Raw genomic sequence first — 13,922 nt, 5'->3', positions numbered from 1 at the left:
AACCGTGAATATGCCTCAATAGATCAGGGTATCCTATATTTAATATAAAAAATTGGACTTCATGAACAAGAGCGACAAATCAACACTTTACCAAAAGTTGTCTGTGAAGCACAAAGACCATAGGAGAAATCCACAAGCATGTGGAGTGTGAAACAGTTACGAATGGCTGAACTAAGAGCTGTGGAAAAATAACAAAGTTCCCCGTCTCCACTGGATACATTGAGAATACGAGCGCTTCCAGCTCTCTCAATAAGTGGAAAGAGTTGCAAGGTCAGATAGATCAAACCCCAGAAATTGGTCTGTAAGCTCTCCTGTAAAGCAAAAAGATCTGAACGTTGTGGACAGACCGCGGCAGAATTGACAAGAATATCAAGCTGTCTATAGTTGTCCTCCAAAAACAATAAAAAACGTTGTATACTTTCGTAACTGAGAAGGTCTAACGGAAAAAAACGAAAATTCGGACTTTCTCTTTGTAGATCAGCCACTACGTTGGAACCCTGGTGGTTGCTAGACTTTCAATTCCACTGAGAAACCTTTTTCGTTATTAGTACCTTTACCGAGTTTCGAGCAGTTGCTATAACGTGTACATTCTTCTGTAATAACGCTTTACAAAACCCCAGACCGATTCCTCTATTGGACCCAGTCACCACTGCTACTGGATACATCCTATACTAGACAAGCTCTTGGAGCTCGACAAAAGTAACTTCACAACCGAGCACTATTTATAACACTTTTTATACAATGCGGAATTTCTTCGAATAGAAGTCAAGACACGCTGCCAAGCTCTGAAAGTTTTGAATCACAACACATCAACGACCACTACTATTTCCTTAACTGATGAAAAGTATTTATTGAGCAACTGTGGAAATACAAAGACTGGAGTATAAGTGGTTATACTCTCTTTTATTTAAGTACAATTCTATAGTTCAACAAAGTACGTCATCAACTGAAAGAATCAGTTTTGTAGTCTTATTCAAAAAAGGTTTCGTCCAAAAAGTGTCCTTCAGGAGCAACTGCTTAACAACTGTCCGAGCATCAATAGGAATCTTCCAAAAAGCCAACCAAGCTGAAACAGATAAGATTGTACGCTACGTTAATTTCCCGACAATAGCTATTCCACTGATTTCCACTTTCGCACCATTTCCGTTCTTTAGTGTCACCTTGTTCGGTGCGGTAATAAGATGCTGAAGAGGAATCTAATAAAAGTATATTTGCGGCACCAAACCAAAGGAATACTTACTGATTCACGTTTTCTAGGAAGCAATACACATAAAGGCACTTCTTTAGTCACAGTGGAGGATTCCTTAACTGGTGACATAGAAACAACCACACGCTGCTCTGTCTGTGAAGAGTAGTCCACTAAAGAGGCCTGGAAAAGTAGAATGGTTATTTTCACCTTACAAGCCATATCAGCAATACTTGCGCTGGTTAAAAGAATAGGAAACTCTTCCGAGGCTTCGAACCAATGAGGACTGGAGTCACTGAGTTGTAGGACATACCAATCCATCTTAACTGTCAACGGTCGTTCTCCGTTCGTATAGATTTGGGAATCAAATGCATTTTGGAAGACGTATATGTAAAGTGTACAGTTTATTCTGGACAGAATAATAGAAAGAATACTATCATACGTTCTCAAACCCCAAAAATGACAATAGTAAATTGATACAACAAGTATGAATCAAGTGTTCCATAGTTTGTCTTGTGCAGAAAAACTTCGACCGTCAAAAGGATGTTATTCCGTTAAAGATTCGTTGTCAATGAATGAAGACTGCGAATTTGTCGAATTTCTTCTTTTTAAAACAGTTTTCGGTTTAAATAAACTGATAGACCTCAAACGTCTCTTCCAGTTTTCTCTTTGAAACCGAATCATCTCTCTCTGTTTCTTAAGTCGAACAAACTCTTCCTCCGTGTAAATACTTGATGCAACTCTTTCGCTCTCTTCCATTGATACTCCTGTCAACTCTTGATACGCAATTGCAAAGCCATCTCGCACTGCCTTGAAGATTACATCTTGTCTGCTTTCCAGTTGGCCAACTTGTTTCTTGAATCTTGGAACTGCCAGATCATATAAATAAGGAGGTGTGGGACCAAATTCAGCCTTCGCTCTTTTCAATCTTTCGATGTCTTCATAGTAAATTTGACGATGATGACCACTCAATACGAACGCTTGAATAACCGGAAAATTCTCTTGTGAACGAAAGCTAGGAACAGCAATAAGACGTTCGTACATTCCAGCTTTGTGTGGAATACGTGCTCCTTGAGGTCTTGTGCGTAACACTAAGACATGTGTCGCACCTTCCCGCAAGGCTGAACGAAGTGGAATAGCTTCGTGTAAAATAGCATCAGCAAAAACATCGCCATCAATAGAAACTGGTTCTCCAGCTATTCCAGGAACAAGAGCAGAAGCTCTCAAACACTGTCGCAGTTCCTCAAAAGTTTTATAATTGTCCAGCACCTTTGCTTCCAAAGTACTTAATGAAGTTGCCACTGGCTTCAGTGGCTGGCTCTGGCAATTTTTCCAAAAACAATTCCAATCAAGAGGTTTTGAGTAGACGATTACTTCATCTATGAGACTATCCAAATCTAGAACCGGTATATGCTTCGAGTTCGGCTGCAAGTATCTATAAATATACATATATGAAAATTCTAAGTACATTGAAAATGTTTCCTCAAAAGTTACAAATACCTATAAAACAATTGTCGCTTCCTTATAAAGTCTCGAGAACATAGGTCTTCGTAATACACACTAGTACCATATAATGGCAACTGCCTGCTAACAAAATAAGCACCAATAATCGCGCCTGCTGAAGAACCATATACAACATCGAATACGTTTTCAAGATTCAAATACTTTATGGCTGCTGTCATTCCTGCAGCTATGGAGCCTCTCATGCCTCCTCCTTCGATACAAAGGGCAACACGAAAAGAATCGTTCCTCTTTCCCGGTAGACTTGCTTCTAACTTCCTCTTTTGTATGATCGAAAGAACTGGATGAACGCTTGTACTGTTGGAATGACAAGATTTAACCGCTTTCTGAAACTGTTCCGGTTGATCACTAGCGCTGATGCTTACAATCAGAAAGTTCCGTTTCCTGGAAAAATAACAGGGCCAAACCTCCAACAGTTGTTTTGGAGTAGTTTTAAAATATCTACCTCGTTTTTTACTGTAAAAGTCAAACAACCTCTTCTTGTTGGGCAATCTTCCTAGAATGCAGACTTCCTCCCACAACGCCACAACTTGCGGAGTTGCTGGTATGGTTTGCAGGAAACCTCCACTGTAGGATGAGTGTCTTAGCAAACTCACTCCGAGAGACGTTCTTGGAACATGCGAACGTGGGAGACTCGCACTTTGGTATGGAAAACAGAATGCCATTGGCAAATGCTCAAGTCTTCGATGCCACCGCTGGGCGCATCTTTTGAAGAATCGTTTCAAATGATTTAAAGTTGGTAAAGTATTGACTTATGTGTATTGTGCTTTTGAGTGTGAATTTCAAGAGCAGAATAGTAGTTGTGATATGACACTCTTACTATATTCTTCAAGAACCACCGAAGAGAGAGATGTGATATCCAGGATGGAAATATCCAACATTAGAGGGAGCCGTTTCTTTCATACTTTGTTCAAATAGTTGAGCAAAAAGAATTCTTAACTTGAGAAAGGCTTTAGAGTCCAAGAGCATGCTGTTCATCATCATTGCTTTCTTGACAAATGTATAGTAGATTGACTGCATGGTTAGGAAGGCAGCAATGGTTAAGTAGAAAAGCTTATTTGGGTCAAAAACGAAAGGTAAACTTGTCTGGTATGTCTGAACGTTGTATTTTCGCTCCTTTTTACTGTTGACCTTTTACAACTATTTAGCCATCCTTCAACCTCTAACCGTGAGTCACTCGTCGTTGAATCTAAAGGAAGAGAGAGCACTGCAACAGATTATAGAACCGAAGAGGGTCTCTCCTCATCTTTTGAGGAAAATAGTTATGGATATATATTTGCACGGAAAAAATCCTTCTGAAAGGATCCTGTTTGCTGCTATCGGGGTCGCGACGCGATGGCGTCTGATGCAAGAACTTTCCCTCTATTACGAATTATCCAGAAACGTTGGCTTGAGACCAGGTCCACCGTTTTATGCCTCGTGCATAACGGTTTGTGCCTGTAGAAGAGATTTGAATACAGCTTTGCGTTTGTTTCACGAAGTAAAGCAAGAATCTATAGAACCTGATCTTAAGCTGTACAACGCGCTCATCTTTGCCAGTGCTGCCGTAGGTGATGCGGAAAAGGTAAAAGAATTTGTTGCGCTGCTTCAGTCGGACGGTCTACAGTTGGATGAGACTACTTATGCGTTACTGATGGAATGTTGTCGCTTGAGAGGGGAATATGAAGAGGCTTTGAAGATCTTCGAAAGCATGGTTGTGAGTCCAAACTACAAAGCTTTCAATGTTGCCTTTAGTGTTTGCAATGAAATGAACAACTATGAGCTAGCAATGAAGTACTTCGAGTCCTTTGAGCGTCACAATTTGTATTCTTCGGAACTTTCTCATTCGTCACTTATTGAAGTCTGCTTAAAGGTAAGTTTTGTTGCAGCTAAGTTAACTTGCATTTATTTTTGTCAAGAATGAACGTTTTGATGAAGCAATGGGGTTTTTTGATCTTTCACACCGAAAGCGACACTATGTGATGGAAAGTACATATGGCATTGCACTATTAAGTTTGTTGCAATGTCCAAATCGAAGATATTCAGATGTCGCACGCATTTTGGTAAGTCTTCTTTATGTTTCACTGGAAATGTAGTATATGTTTGAAAGAAACGAAAACCTGCCTATCGTTGCATTCCATTGGTTTATTACAAAGACATTATCGACTTGACTAGTCATTGTCCCGATGTAAAGCTGAGTATGGCATATCTCTGGTTTACTAACCGAAATTTGTGAATTGAGATGTTGTTTAGGATCCAAAATAATTGAATGTTATAAGCAAGATGTTGCTCATCTTCAGGAAATTGACCGATATGTAAAGGAACTGACAGAGATGGGCTCTGTCGGACCACGTATGTTTGCCATTCAATATAAAGGATATAAACCTAACGGTATTTGTAGCCAGCGAACTAAGAAGTCTGGTTGCATTTTGTTTCTTGAAGAACATGTCCGTTCCTCCACCGAATCCAACCTATTTCTTAGGTCATCTCTTCAAGGAAAATTCGCTTAAAGGGCAGTAGCAAGGCTTTTTTTGAGAATATCTATTGGAGAACTTTCTCAGTTGGTAGTCTTTGCAAGTCTATTTGCTTGAAAACATGTTCAAAGCATTAGTCAATTAGCAAGTGTTCAGAGAAAATGGGTGAGATAAAGGACTGTCGTAGAAGGCCAAAGTCATTCTGTTAAGTTTTTTAGCATTTTGTTTGGCGAAGTGAAAAAATTCAGGTAGAGATGAACTAAAAATCAAACTTAAACGATTTTCAATTATTTATAGATGGAAGTAGCTGAAATGTGATTGGAAGATTCCCATTCAATGATATGGCATTTATCCAATCTCAGAGTGCAAATCTTGCCTGTAGACACTGTTCCTCCGGTGCTCTAGGAGCAGTAAAATTATGTAGAAGAAGATACACCAGTTACTTTGGAACAGATCGTACAAGCCTGAATACAAGAGTAAACCCCCTGGGATCTCCACTTTGTAGAGCGTCTCCCTTTCGGAAGCACAATATTGTCTGTTCTTTGACCCGGTTCGCAGAAACACTCATGTTATTTTATGCTTTTCTTTTAGCTGGAGGAGGGTTGGTTTTTGTTATTTGTCACAAGAGTTGTTCTATTCAACTTTTTTAGAGTAGCGGGCTATTTAAAGGTGAAGAGCACAGCCTCTATTGTTTCCGGCGTAGTTTCAGGTTGGTATTGAGTGTTGTTCTTGAACTTTTAGGATTGAAGGTACATCGATAGGTCTATTACTGACATATGCTTGGTATGAAAAGTCGATACCTGTCGCTTTAGTAGTTTCGTTGGTACTAGTCGTGGTATCTGCCATTCGTTTTTCAAAGTCCAAAAAATTCATGCCTGCCGGTCTACTTGGAGTAGTAAGCGTTTGTGCTTCTGTTATCTTTGCAATGGCGTTGCGTGCGTAGTTGAAGGCAACTCATTTGTCTGTTAGGGTTTACATAAAATGTTTCTTTTATATGTTTCAAACTAGTTGGAGACAAATAAGATACTCTGCAGTCGACAATAATAGTCTTATTCACTATTCTTGAGTTCCATACTCAATAATAACGATGCAAATTTCCTTGATATAAGCGAACAAAATGTTCCCAACCCATAGCAATGGTGTCTTCCCACAAGTCTCTGGGAGTTTCTTTCGCAGTTGGCACAATTCTCTGAAAGAGTTCATCCAAAACTTCTTGAGAAACTTGCTTGGCTGCAGGTAATTTTCGAATAGCTTGATAGAACAAGGATGGTTTAAGCCTGTTGCACGTTGGCTTAAAAAGATTCTGCCATGCATCTCGCATATTGCGATATCGCGGACCACGGAGCTCTTCTCTTAAGCTCGATAGAAGAGCATCACAAGGTTCGAGTAGCTGATCTTCGTTATCTTTCGTATTTTGAGTACTTTTCAAGAGTGAATTGTTATTTGCAGTCTCGGCAGTCAGAGTTAGACGTCTCCAATCTGGTTCTTCTTCCACTTCTCGTAAACTCTCCTTCTTATCGTCACGCTTGAAAGTTGGTTCGTAGAAGCTCATATAACGAGTTGTTCCACGACTTGTCTGAGACGATAGGGGAACTTCACAGGAAAGAATCTGTTGTAAAGACTGAGGCTGCACTTCAAAAGAAGTCGAGAGAAAGCTTTCAACTCTCTCTTTGGATGGAATCTGTCTTTCCGAAGAGCCTGAAGTATCTAACTTGCTTGCATTACTATTGAAAGCTTCACTGGTTGGATTGAAAATATCTCTTTTGGGTTCACGAAAGAGTTTGCCTCTGTTTGACGGTGAAGGTGTCTGACAATTGAAAGAGTGCTTCGTGGAACACGGAGAACAAGTCGTAGTTGCTTGTTGAACCTGAGGTGATTTCCAGATATTACTTGTTGACTTGGACTCTTTCGCCTCTAAAGAATGGTTAGATAGGTTTTCTTGTTTGGAAGGTGTCGAGACATCCTTGGAAATTCGTTCATTGTCTATATCATTAGTTGTCGCCGATACTTTTGACTCCTCGCCCATCGGTTTTATGTGCACTTGTTGGAGTCGATTGTAGCGACTCATGATTTCAGTTTCGTCATCAACATTCAGTAGAGAATCTGCTTTCTCATCCACCTTGAAGTTTGTCTTAGTTTGCAATATTTCAACCTCATTCTTTAGACTGTTAGTTTCCTCCGTATAAATTCGCTTCTGTTCCTTTATCTCTTCTTTCAATTTTCTGATCTCGTTTTCACTCTTTGAAAGATCTGCGTGAAGTTGCTGAATTTCTTTTCTAGTAGTTTCGCGCTCAGATGCGGCTTCTCGTTCGCAGTTTGTTATGCGATTTAATAAAAGTACATTTTCATGTTCGAGCTCTTTAATACGTTTTTCGTCATTTGCATGGAGATCCAAAAGTTGTCGTATGACAGTGCCAAAGTATTTCCAGTCATGAGATACATTAGATGCTGCATGAGATAAAAAAGTATTCAAATTGGCTAAATCAGATAAAATTGCCGGATCAGATTCGTTTTGATCTGAGCAACAGGACGCTTTCGAGTTCTGCTCCTTTTCTGCTTGCTGTTCCTTTTGTTCTTTTCTCTTGGCTTTGCCTTTGTTCTTATGAAGTTGTGAGTACTTGTCGATCTCTGGCGTAATTTCCATCTTGATAGCAGTTGTTTGTTCATATTTAGGATCTAAAGTGTGTTCCTCATCTTGTTTGGTCTGTGGCTGAGAATGTATGGAAACAACATTCTTTGAATTAGTGGAGATGAAACTCTGTTGATTTTCTTTGTCTTTGACTTCTCGTTCTGGAATAGTGTCTGTACAGTTGAAAGAATTATAGGAAGCTTTCATTGACTGTTGTGTGTTGGCTTCCTGGCTTGTTTCTTCTTGTAGACTTTCTACTCGATGCCTTCTGGGATGAATCAGAGAGCTCCTTCCTGTAATAGTTATCCTTCGAGGCAGTGGCAACTTACTGTCAGTAAGTCTCCAATTCTTCCCGCTAAAATCTCCTAAAGCTGAGAAGGCTATGCCTGTATCAGAAAGAATACTCTGCAATGCTTGTTCGTTTGGTTGAAAGGATGATAAGGAATCGTCGGATATCTTTGGCTCCTTTTCTCTCGATATTTCGTCTACATTTTGGCAGTTGGTTTCTTTTTTAGTTTGTGGTGCAAGTCTATTCTGTTCACAAACACTTGAAAGAGATGTTTGTTCCGGCTGTATTTTCATGAGAACTTGGCAAATTAACAGTCTAACATTCAATTTGACCGTTGACGATTTTAAAAAAATTTTAAATGTCCCAATTTCCCAAGAAGAGTCGTCTGTTGGACTGTTTGCTTATTTACTTTTGCTGTACTTTTTTTTACGATCATCTTGTGGAGTGTATTTGTACATATTCAATAACTTGTTAGAAAAAAACAAACAGATAGAAATGAATTCCTATTTCTATTCAACGCCTTCCTTCGTATTCGTTACAGCTGGAAATGTAAACAAACTTTTGGCGACTGTTTAATGCAACTTGCCTTTTTCTGATTGCGTAAGATTGTCGTAAAAATTTTGCCAATTAAAGGAAAGTTGGCTGTTACTCGAGTCTTGAATTCCACTTATTGAACTTTCCACCGATGAAATCTTCATTCTTCTCACCCTTTCTTTGAAATTGATATAGATTCCACAAACTAAAATTTTATTCGACAAGGAAAACTATTAATATTCAGGATTTTCAGGTGCATCAGGCTGACTGAACGCATGAGCCTTTTTAAACGCCGGCAACTCATCTAAAGTCTTTGCAACTCTGACAAAGTTTGGACAATTATCCAAAGAGATTTTATACCGAATTGCAGAATAATATTGTGGCGGTATAACACAATCGGCTAAAGTTATTTCATCTCCGACACTAAACTTCCCTGAATAACGTCGAAGCAACTGTTCCACAGCTTGTATGTTAAGGGTAAGAAAATGTTGAAGCCAGGCGTTTCTCTTTTCTTCCCCAGCTTCTTTCTGCAGCCACTGTAAAACCCTTAAATTCTGCAAAGGTTGGGTATCAGCATTCACTGTTTCCACCACTTGACGAACTTTTGCTCTCTGACCAGGTTCCTTTGGTAACAACGGCACTTGTGGTCGCGTTTCTTCCAAGTACTCCATAATAGCAACGGACTGTCCAATGGTATTACCGTCGATGATCAAAGTCGGCACGGTATGACTTGGATTAAGAGTCTCATATTCCGGCTGCCACTGCTCGCCTCCGTTCTTTATCAAGTTGATGGTCTTTTTGGAAGGTGAAACCAAGTTCTTAATTAAGAAAGCCTTTGTCTACATACCCTGTATTCATAGTCAATGTTTTTGACTGCTAATGCGATACGAACTCTCCAAGAGCAAGAACTTCTCCAATACGAGTATAATACAGGCCTTTGCTGCATTCCACTATAGAGAATGGTCGACAAAGTTCAACAAGGGCCTATTGTGAGATTTAAATGCAATTGCTTCTTTTTTATTTTGTAGAGCAACATGGATTTTTCCTGTATGATAAGACATTGGTGACTTTCTTACTTTTATGTGAAGGTCACTTACTTGGAGTTGTTTTCGTTTGGGCAAGCCTTGTCTGTTAAAAAATATCTTCCATATCGTAGTTTGCAAGTAGCCTTTGTTATTGTCTTCAGTCAAAAATTGTGAAGTTGAATGTTACTCATAATGCTCGCTCACCGGTTATTTAGCCGGGTTTACTGAAATATATGCTAAACTTACAACCAAAAAATGTTCACAGTCCCAACAAAAAAGCTGCATTGAGAGTGAAACCTCAAAAACTGACTATACCTTGACCAAGACTGGTCAATTGGGTATGCTTGGTATCTTCTTGTTGAATCGCTAAAAGTAAGATATGAGCATTTCATGGTTGACAAAGACACAAACAAGCCATTATTCCAAGATAGGTATGTTGTGAAGTATCCACAACTGAAAAGACCCAAAGATAATCGTGTTTTCTATGTGCTGAAGTGTCAAGCGCTATTAGAACTCGTTCAAAGATTGTTTAAATTCCACATAAACCAACGATATGGCTTTAATATTATTATAACGCACAAAGAAATGATAGTTCTGCGCCGTACTAGAAAGGAAGCTACTTCGCATTGTGATGGGAACTTATGTACTTGATCATATCTTCACATGATAGAATCTTGTCTGCATCGGAGTCTGGAATTTCTATGGCAAACTCATCTTCAAAGGCCATAACTAATTCTACTGTGTCCAGACTATCAAGCCCCAAGTCATTCACAAAGTGAGAGTTTGGAGTCACCTTTGAGGGATCCACCTACAGAGAGTCCAAAGTGAAAAAAACAAACATAAAGACACCTAATATTACCTTTTCAAACTTCTTTACTACAGAAAGAACTCTGTCCGCAACTTCCTTTGGATCCAAAGAAGCTCCTTGTGTTCCACCCGAAGCCTCCTCCATAAGAAAGGATTGTCCGTGCAACAAGCGCTGTAAAGTAGCATTCTGTAACGTCACTACTGCTCTTATAGAAGCTGGTTTAAAGAAACCTATGCAAAACTTGGATAATGACATTCCTTGAAAAGTCTTGCTGATGTTGCTTGTCGTAGTTTGGCCGCGACTGCAATCCAAACAATTGGAAAAAAACCACACTTTATTAAAAACAAGAAGCATATCCAACATGACTCCTCTTAAAAGGTTGAACTATTGTGTCCAAAGTTTTCAGGAGGAGAGTCTATTCAGTTTTAGCATTTATGAGTTACAAGTAAACCAAAAACTTACCAGTAAATTGAATATCTGTAACGGAATCGAGTGTAAAGAAAAGCCCCATAGTCAGTGAATAAAAGATGCAACAACTAAGATACTTACAAGTTCTAGAAGGTGAGACTTTCAAGTACTTCTGTAGCAAGTCACATACGACAGCGCTAACTTTCTCGTTCGACTTACGACTGATACTGCCAATGGATGAAAGAGTTGTGAAAGCACAAGGCTCATCGGAACCCCCAAATATCATTGTTGCTTTGGTAACACCAACGCACATGTAGTGTTCTGGTTTGCCCAGTGCCTCTGCCACATTCTTGGAAAGCTGTGGCAGCAGTTGTTTTAGAACCTCGTCTGTGAAAAAGGCATTGGTAGTGACAATCAAAGCAGGCATGTTGGACTCGAAAATCCTCTCGACAATACTCTAAGCATTATGCATTATTGTCAATGTTATTCGTCGCTCAAAGAACTTGCACATCTTTTTTCATCATTATTCTCTGTATCGAGTTCAAGTATATGATTCAAAACTCCATGTACGTTTAGACTCTGCGGATATACATTCACGTAAAAGTATTCGTGGTTCTCTATTGTGACGTTGGAAATTTATATCAAAAAGAAGAGATCATTCGTAGGAATCTCTTCTGTGTGTGTGGGTATGTGGTCGTCACTTGGCTTTGTTGGGGTATTTGGAAGTAATACTTATGGGAGCTTTCAACGTTCTATTTCGTGCAAGAGATGTTTGCAATCTCAGTTTATGGGTGTTGCAGTGAATTCGAAGAAGGTCCAACAACGCCAAAGGGCTTCTAGTTTTACCCCGTGTTTATTACCAAGGCTGGAGCCCTTGGTGGCAATAGTTAGTTGTTGTCTTTGATTCTTTTATCTAACTAAGCACTTGTTGTTTAGAGACACGGAGATAGACTTAAAAAACTGGGGAAACCAGCAGATCAAAGAAAGGCTCTGATAAGAGCACTCACGACGGAACTGCTTCGTCACGGAAGAATTAAGACAACTTTAGCAAGAGCCAAGGTTGTTCGTAGCTTTGCTGATAAAATGATAAGCTTAAGTAAAGAGGGAAGCCTTCATGCCAGACGACAGGCTATGGCTTTTATTTATGACAAGCAATTGGTGCACGCTCTCTTCGAACAAGCTCCGGAACGATATGCAGATAGGAACGGTGGGTATACGAGGATCCTTCATACTATGCCTAGAAAAGGCGATAATGCCGAGATGGGAGTGATTGAGTTGGTTTGAGTTGATAGACAGGAGTTTCGTTAAATAAAGCACAGTGCAATCATTTGTCAGTAAAAATGACTGAGCCTTTATAGGAAAAGTACGCTAAACTTCTTTCTCGTGAGCCACCGCTGGAAAATATATATAGCTAAAAATGCAGAAATATATATACCACATACAAGAACGACGAAACCTGCAGTTAAAGCACTAGAAGGAGAAGGCTTGAAAAAATTGGAGTGAAAAAACTCGATAAGCTGACCAAGAAACATAAAACCAGTCAACACATAAACATTCAGAACGAAAAGTACATACCATAGTGTAAAATGCAAAGAGGCAAACCAAAAAACGTGAAAACAGAAAAGAACTTAGCAATCGAACAAAGTCAGCTTCAAGCATAGAAGTATATCCAAGTTCCAAGCTTCTGCAGTTTTCTAGTAAAACGTGCCCTTCAAGTTGAGTTTTTCTTAAAAGCTTTTGAAAAGATTAGTTGCTGAGATTGAAGCCAAAAAATATACCAACTTTTAGAATCTCTTCAACATAAACTTCAGTAACGATAGACCAAGCAGGGTTCGCTCCCAAAAGAAAGCCACAAGTCTCGGAAGCAAAGCAAGATGCAAAGTTGTTCGCTATGTGATCTAGTTTCTTAGTTATTCTCTCAACTCCTTGTCTTGCTTCTCTTAAATAAAGCAAAGATTTGCCAGAAAAACTATCCTCCAAAACTCTTTTGCTATCTTCAAAGATATTTCGTTGTTGTTTCAAAGTCAAGGATGTATAGTCACAATAATGTTCTGTAATATAGTACATTGCCATCAGAGGAAAGTAAAGCTTCAACCAATCGGGATCACAACAACGGGATAGCTTCTCCTTCAAATATTCCAAAAGAGAACCAAAGACTTCGTCAGAATCTTGCAAAATGTAAATTCTGTCACGAAGTATTGTTCCGCGAGTATCTTCTAAGTTGAATAATATTGCTTGGTTTGTTATTTTAAGAACGAGGTTAGGTGTCGGAAAACCACTAACAAATCGAAGATTCTCAAGACTTAACCCCTCAAGCAAGTCATTCCGTTTAAAATTACAGTCGTCATGACTATTATCAAGACCGAATATGGAAAAAACTGATACTTTCGTCTTGTTGCAGTTGTGAGAAACGTCCAACACAGAGACCTCAACTCTGTTTTCGGCATCCATGTCCCATCAAACATTAGTTTTCGATTCCGTAGCTGACAATGCAACAAGAACATAGAGCAGTCAAAGATTCTTCAGCAGACAAACTTGTGAGTGTGTCAAGTATTTGGGAACCATTCTTACAGCCTTACTAGGTAAAAGAGCAGGAAGATAGTTTGCGACGAAAATATGGTAATTTGCCGGACAAGAGGCATCTTCTCCAGCAGCGACTCAAGGCAAACCATATGGTTAGTTTCATATAGATAGATATATATATATATATGGACCACTCAAGTATTCTTTTAGCATGAACGAAAATTCTTTGACTCTGCAGATGCAACATTGGCTAAGCAAGGTAAAGAGCTGGCTGAGGAAGTTGGTGTGGAGCATGCTTATCCAACTTCAGAGGACGAATGCTCAGATGGCAGCTCTCGTTCAAGTGGAAGCTCTTCTAGAAACCCTCAAACTTTAGCTAAACACCAACAGCACCTGGAAACAGGTCCCACTCAAGCAGATCCACAGCCAGAAGACTCTGTAAAGTAGATAGATTGGAGAGTACTGAAGATAAGTATGCTATTGTTTGAATCTATCTATCCCTCCTCCACGAGAAGAATACGACTTTGAAATACGCGACAGAGCCAT

General features: G+C 39.4%; 12 protein-coding genes across 16 annotated transcripts; 4 read left to right on the top strand and 8 right to left on the bottom strand.

Moving 5' to 3' along the window:
* Positions 1 to 19: 19 nt before the first annotated feature.
* Gasu_17360 (short-chain dehydrogenase/reductase SDR) lies at positions 20 to 715 on the bottom strand. The gene is made up of 2 exons (XM_005707436.1): positions 552 to 715; positions 20 to 497 (listed from the first exon to the last, which is right to left on the bottom strand). Exons 1-2 carry the CDS (start codon positions 663 to 665, stop codon positions 60 to 62), a joined length of 552 nt encoding a protein of 183 aa, XP_005707493.1. The 5' UTR covers positions 666 to 715; the 3' UTR covers positions 20 to 59.
* Positions 716 to 718: 3 nt separating this feature from the next.
* Positions 719 to 1,555, bottom strand: Gasu_17350 (hypothetical protein). 2 transcript variants are annotated; one of them, XM_005707435.1, is made up of 3 exons: positions 1,424 to 1,555; positions 1,241 to 1,369; positions 719 to 1,196 (listed from the first exon to the last, which is right to left on the bottom strand). In XM_005707435.1, exons 1-3 carry the CDS (start codon positions 1,505 to 1,507, stop codon positions 1,089 to 1,091), a joined length of 321 nt encoding a protein of 106 aa, XP_005707492.1. In that variant the 5' UTR covers positions 1,508 to 1,555; the 3' UTR covers positions 719 to 1,088. The 2 variants fall into 2 exon arrangements, with proteins under 2 accessions (XP_005707492.1, XP_005707491.1); XM_005707434.1 differs by having other exon boundaries at positions 1,241 to 1,555.
* A 19-nt stretch (positions 1,556 to 1,574) lies between these two features.
* Positions 1,575 to 3,395, bottom strand: Gasu_17340 (uncharacterized protein). The gene is made up of 2 exons (XM_005707433.1): positions 2,687 to 3,395; positions 1,575 to 2,621 (listed from the first exon to the last, which is right to left on the bottom strand). The coding sequence occupies exons 1-2, from the start codon at positions 3,370 to 3,372 to the stop codon at positions 1,733 to 1,735; spliced, it is 1,575 nt and encodes a 524-aa protein (XP_005707490.1). The 5' UTR covers positions 3,373 to 3,395; the 3' UTR covers positions 1,575 to 1,732.
* A 290-nt stretch (positions 3,396 to 3,685) lies between these two features.
* Gasu_17330 (pentatricopeptide (PPR) repeat-containing protein) lies at positions 3,686 to 5,260 on the top strand. Of its 2 annotated transcripts, XM_005707431.1 has the most exons (6): positions 3,686 to 3,796; positions 3,856 to 4,559; positions 4,606 to 4,749; positions 4,797 to 4,884; positions 4,940 to 5,038; positions 5,088 to 5,260. In XM_005707431.1, the coding sequence occupies exons 1-6, from the start codon at positions 3,706 to 3,708 to the stop codon at positions 5,204 to 5,206; spliced, it is 1,245 nt and encodes a 414-aa protein (XP_005707488.1). In that variant the 5' UTR covers positions 3,686 to 3,705; the 3' UTR covers positions 5,207 to 5,260. The 2 variants fall into 2 exon arrangements, with proteins under 2 accessions (XP_005707488.1, XP_005707489.1); XM_005707432.1 differs by having other exon boundaries at positions 4,940 to 5,220.
* A 5-nt stretch (positions 5,261 to 5,265) lies between these two features.
* Positions 5,266 to 6,210, top strand: Gasu_17320 (uncharacterized protein). The gene is made up of 4 exons (XM_005707430.1): positions 5,266 to 5,408; positions 5,458 to 5,761; positions 5,811 to 5,869; positions 5,922 to 6,210. Exons 2-4 carry the CDS (start codon positions 5,502 to 5,504, stop codon positions 6,101 to 6,103), a joined length of 501 nt encoding a protein of 166 aa, XP_005707487.1. The 5' UTR covers positions 5,266 to 5,408; positions 5,458 to 5,501; the 3' UTR covers positions 6,104 to 6,210.
* A 4-nt stretch (positions 6,211 to 6,214) lies between these two features.
* On the bottom strand, positions 6,215 to 8,465 carry Gasu_17310 (uncharacterized protein). Its single transcript, XM_005707429.1, has one exon. The coding sequence runs from the start codon at positions 8,369 to 8,371 to the stop codon at positions 6,236 to 6,238; it is 2,136 nt and encodes a 711-aa protein (XP_005707486.1). The 5' UTR covers positions 8,372 to 8,465; the 3' UTR covers positions 6,215 to 6,235.
* Positions 8,466 to 8,772: 307 nt separating this feature from the next.
* Gasu_17300 (maleylacetoacetate isomerase) lies at positions 8,773 to 9,645 on the bottom strand. The gene is made up of 2 exons (XM_005707428.1): positions 9,460 to 9,645; positions 8,773 to 9,406 (listed from the first exon to the last, which is right to left on the bottom strand). The coding sequence occupies exons 1-2, from the start codon at positions 9,556 to 9,558 to the stop codon at positions 8,846 to 8,848; spliced, it is 660 nt and encodes a 219-aa protein (XP_005707485.1). The 5' UTR covers positions 9,559 to 9,645; the 3' UTR covers positions 8,773 to 8,845.
* Positions 9,646 to 9,665: 20 nt separating this feature from the next.
* Positions 9,666 to 11,355, bottom strand: Gasu_17290 (acyl carrier protein (mitochondrial)). 2 transcript variants are annotated; one of them, XM_005707427.1, is made up of 3 exons: positions 10,908 to 11,355; positions 10,497 to 10,860; positions 9,666 to 10,445 (listed from the first exon to the last, which is right to left on the bottom strand). In XM_005707427.1, the coding sequence occupies exons 2-3, from the start codon at positions 10,806 to 10,808 to the stop codon at positions 10,254 to 10,256; spliced, it is 504 nt and encodes a 167-aa protein (XP_005707484.1). In that variant the 5' UTR covers positions 10,809 to 10,860; positions 10,908 to 11,355; the 3' UTR covers positions 9,666 to 10,253. The 2 variants fall into 2 exon arrangements, with proteins under 2 accessions (XP_005707484.1, XP_005707483.1); XM_005707426.1 differs by lacking the exon at positions 10,908 to 11,355 and having other exon boundaries at positions 10,497 to 10,625.
* On the bottom strand, positions 10,635 to 11,335 carry Gasu_17280 (phenylpyruvate tautomerase). The gene is made up of 3 exons (XM_005707425.1): positions 10,995 to 11,335; positions 10,908 to 10,922; positions 10,635 to 10,860 (listed from the first exon to the last, which is right to left on the bottom strand). Exons 1-3 carry the CDS (start codon positions 11,278 to 11,280, stop codon positions 10,817 to 10,819), a joined length of 345 nt encoding a protein of 114 aa, XP_005707482.1. The 5' UTR covers positions 11,281 to 11,335; the 3' UTR covers positions 10,635 to 10,816.
* Positions 11,356 to 11,465: 110 nt separating the features above from the next.
* Gasu_17270 (50S ribosomal protein L17 (plastid)) lies at positions 11,466 to 12,181 on the top strand. Its single transcript, XM_005707424.1, has 2 exons — positions 11,466 to 11,739; positions 11,790 to 12,181. Exons 1-2 carry the CDS (start codon positions 11,542 to 11,544, stop codon positions 12,135 to 12,137), a joined length of 546 nt encoding a protein of 181 aa, XP_005707481.1. The 5' UTR covers positions 11,466 to 11,541; the 3' UTR covers positions 12,138 to 12,181.
* Positions 12,182 to 12,184: 3 nt separating this feature from the next.
* On the bottom strand, positions 12,185 to 13,395 carry Gasu_17260 (hypothetical protein). 2 transcript variants are annotated; one of them, XM_005707423.1, is made up of 3 exons: positions 12,636 to 13,395; positions 12,429 to 12,587; positions 12,185 to 12,370 (listed from the first exon to the last, which is right to left on the bottom strand). In XM_005707423.1, exons 1-3 carry the CDS (start codon positions 13,302 to 13,304, stop codon positions 12,206 to 12,208), a joined length of 993 nt encoding a protein of 330 aa, XP_005707480.1. In that variant the 5' UTR covers positions 13,305 to 13,395; the 3' UTR covers positions 12,185 to 12,205. The 2 variants fall into 2 exon arrangements, with proteins under 2 accessions (XP_005707480.1, XP_005707479.1); XM_005707422.1 differs by having other exon boundaries at positions 12,636 to 13,325.
* Gasu_17250 (uncharacterized protein) lies at positions 13,336 to 13,920 on the top strand. The gene is made up of 3 exons (XM_005707421.1): positions 13,336 to 13,390; positions 13,436 to 13,528; positions 13,587 to 13,920. Exons 1-3 carry the CDS (start codon positions 13,343 to 13,345, stop codon positions 13,821 to 13,823), a joined length of 378 nt encoding a protein of 125 aa, XP_005707478.1. The 5' UTR covers positions 13,336 to 13,342; the 3' UTR covers positions 13,824 to 13,920.
* Positions 13,921 to 13,922: the final 2 nt, after the last annotated feature.

This window comes from Galdieria sulphuraria (genome assembly GCF_000341285.1).
Source record: "Galdieria sulphuraria unplaced genomic scaffold scaf_11, whole genome shotgun sequence".
In the NCBI taxonomy this organism is placed as follows: domain Eukaryota; phylum Rhodophyta; class Bangiophyceae; order Galdieriales; family Galdieriaceae; genus Galdieria; species Galdieria sulphuraria.
Note: the sequence above shows the minus strand (reverse complement) of the source record. Positions and strands in the feature narration are given on the sequence as shown.

Excerpts from the sequence above, each read along its gene's own strand:
- Gasu_17360 (XM_005707436.1), bottom strand. The coding sequence starts at position 665 with ATGTATCCAGTAGCAGTGGTGACTGGGTCCAATAGAGGAATCGGTCTG. Across the intron at positions 498-551 it reads CTGCTCGAAACTCGGTAAAG|GGTTCCAACGTAGTGGCTGA; the intron begins GTACTAATAACG and ends AGCAACCACCAG.
- Gasu_17350 (XM_005707434.1), bottom strand. The coding sequence starts at position 1,507 with ATGGATTGGTATGTCCTACAACTCAGTGACTCCAGTCCTCATTGGTTC. Across the intron at positions 1,197-1,240 it reads TTCCTAGAAAACGTGAATCA|ATTCCTCTTCAGCATCTTAT; the intron begins GTAAGTATTCCT and ends TACTTTTATTAG.
- Gasu_17340 (XM_005707433.1), bottom strand. The coding sequence starts at position 3,372 with ATGGCATTCTGTTTTCCATACCAAAGTGCGAGTCTCCCACGTTCGCAT. Across the intron at positions 2,622-2,686 it reads AAGCGACAATTGTTTTATAG|ATACTTGCAGCCGAACTCGA; the intron begins GTATTTGTAACT and ends GTATATTTATAG.
- Gasu_17330 (XM_005707432.1), top strand. The coding sequence starts at position 3,706 with ATGTATAGTAGATTGACTGCATGGTTAGGAAGGCAGCAATGGTTAAGT. Across the intron at positions 4,560-4,605 it reads TTATTGAAGTCTGCTTAAAG|AATGAACGTTTTGATGAAGC; the intron begins GTAAGTTTTGTT and ends ATTTTTGTCAAG. Across the intron at positions 4,885-4,939 it reads TTGTCCCGATGTAAAGCTGA|GATCCAAAATAATTGAATGT; the intron begins GTATGGCATATC and ends GATGTTGTTTAG.
- Gasu_17320 (XM_005707430.1), top strand. The coding sequence starts at position 5,502 with ATGGCATTTATCCAATCTCAGAGTGCAAATCTTGCCTGTAGACACTGT. Across the intron at positions 5,762-5,810 it reads TTTCTTTTAGCTGGAGGAGG|AGTAGCGGGCTATTTAAAGG; the intron begins GTTGGTTTTTGT and ends CAACTTTTTTAG. Across the intron at positions 5,870-5,921 it reads TGTTTCCGGCGTAGTTTCAG|GTCTATTACTGACATATGCT; the intron begins GTTGGTATTGAG and ends GTACATCGATAG.
- Gasu_17310 (XM_005707429.1), bottom strand. The coding sequence starts at position 8,371 with ATGAAAATACAGCCGGAACAAACATCTCTTTCAAGTGTTTGTGAACAG.
- Gasu_17300 (XM_005707428.1), bottom strand. The coding sequence starts at position 9,558 with ATGCAGCAAAGGCCTGTATTATACTCGTATTGGAGAAGTTCTTGCTCT. Across the intron at positions 9,407-9,459 it reads ACATTGACTATGAATACAGG|ACCATCAACTTGATAAAGAA; the intron begins GTATGTAGACAA and ends CCTTCCAAAAAG.
- Gasu_17290 (XM_005707427.1), bottom strand. The coding sequence starts at position 10,808 with ATGTTGGATATGCTTCTTGTTTTTAATAAAGTGTGGTTTTTTTCCAAT. Across the intron at positions 10,446-10,496 it reads TAGTAAAGAAGTTTGAAAAG|GTGGATCCCTCAAAGGTGAC; the intron begins GTAATATTAGGT and ends GACTCTCTGTAG.
- Gasu_17280 (XM_005707425.1), bottom strand. The coding sequence starts at position 11,280 with ATGCCTGCTTTGATTGTCACTACCAATGCCTTTTTCACAGACGAGGTT.
- Gasu_17270 (XM_005707424.1), top strand. The coding sequence starts at position 11,542 with ATGTGGTCGTCACTTGGCTTTGTTGGGGTATTTGGAAGTAATACTTAT. Across the intron at positions 11,740-11,789 it reads TGGAGCCCTTGGTGGCAATA|AGACACGGAGATAGACTTAA; the intron begins GTTAGTTGTTGT and ends CTTGTTGTTTAG.
- Gasu_17260 (XM_005707423.1), bottom strand. The coding sequence starts at position 13,304 with ATGGATGCCGAAAACAGAGTTGAGGTCTCTGTGTTGGACGTTTCTCAC. Across the intron at positions 12,588-12,635 it reads ATGTTGAAGAGATTCTAAAA|CTTTTAAGAAAAACTCAACT; the intron begins GTTGGTATATTT and ends TCTTTTCAAAAG. Across the intron at positions 12,371-12,428 it reads TCTTTGCATTTTACACTATG|CTTATCGAGTTTTTTCACTC; the intron begins GTATGTACTTTT and ends TTTCTTGGTCAG.
- Gasu_17250 (XM_005707421.1), top strand. The coding sequence starts at position 13,343 with ATGCAACAAGAACATAGAGCAGTCAAAGATTCTTCAGCAGACAAACTT. Across the intron at positions 13,391-13,435 it reads ATTCTTCAGCAGACAAACTT|GTAAAAGAGCAGGAAGATAG; the intron begins GTGAGTGTGTCA and ends CAGCCTTACTAG. Across the intron at positions 13,529-13,586 it reads GACTCAAGGCAAACCATATG|CATGAACGAAAATTCTTTGA; the intron begins GTTAGTTTCATA and ends GTATTCTTTTAG.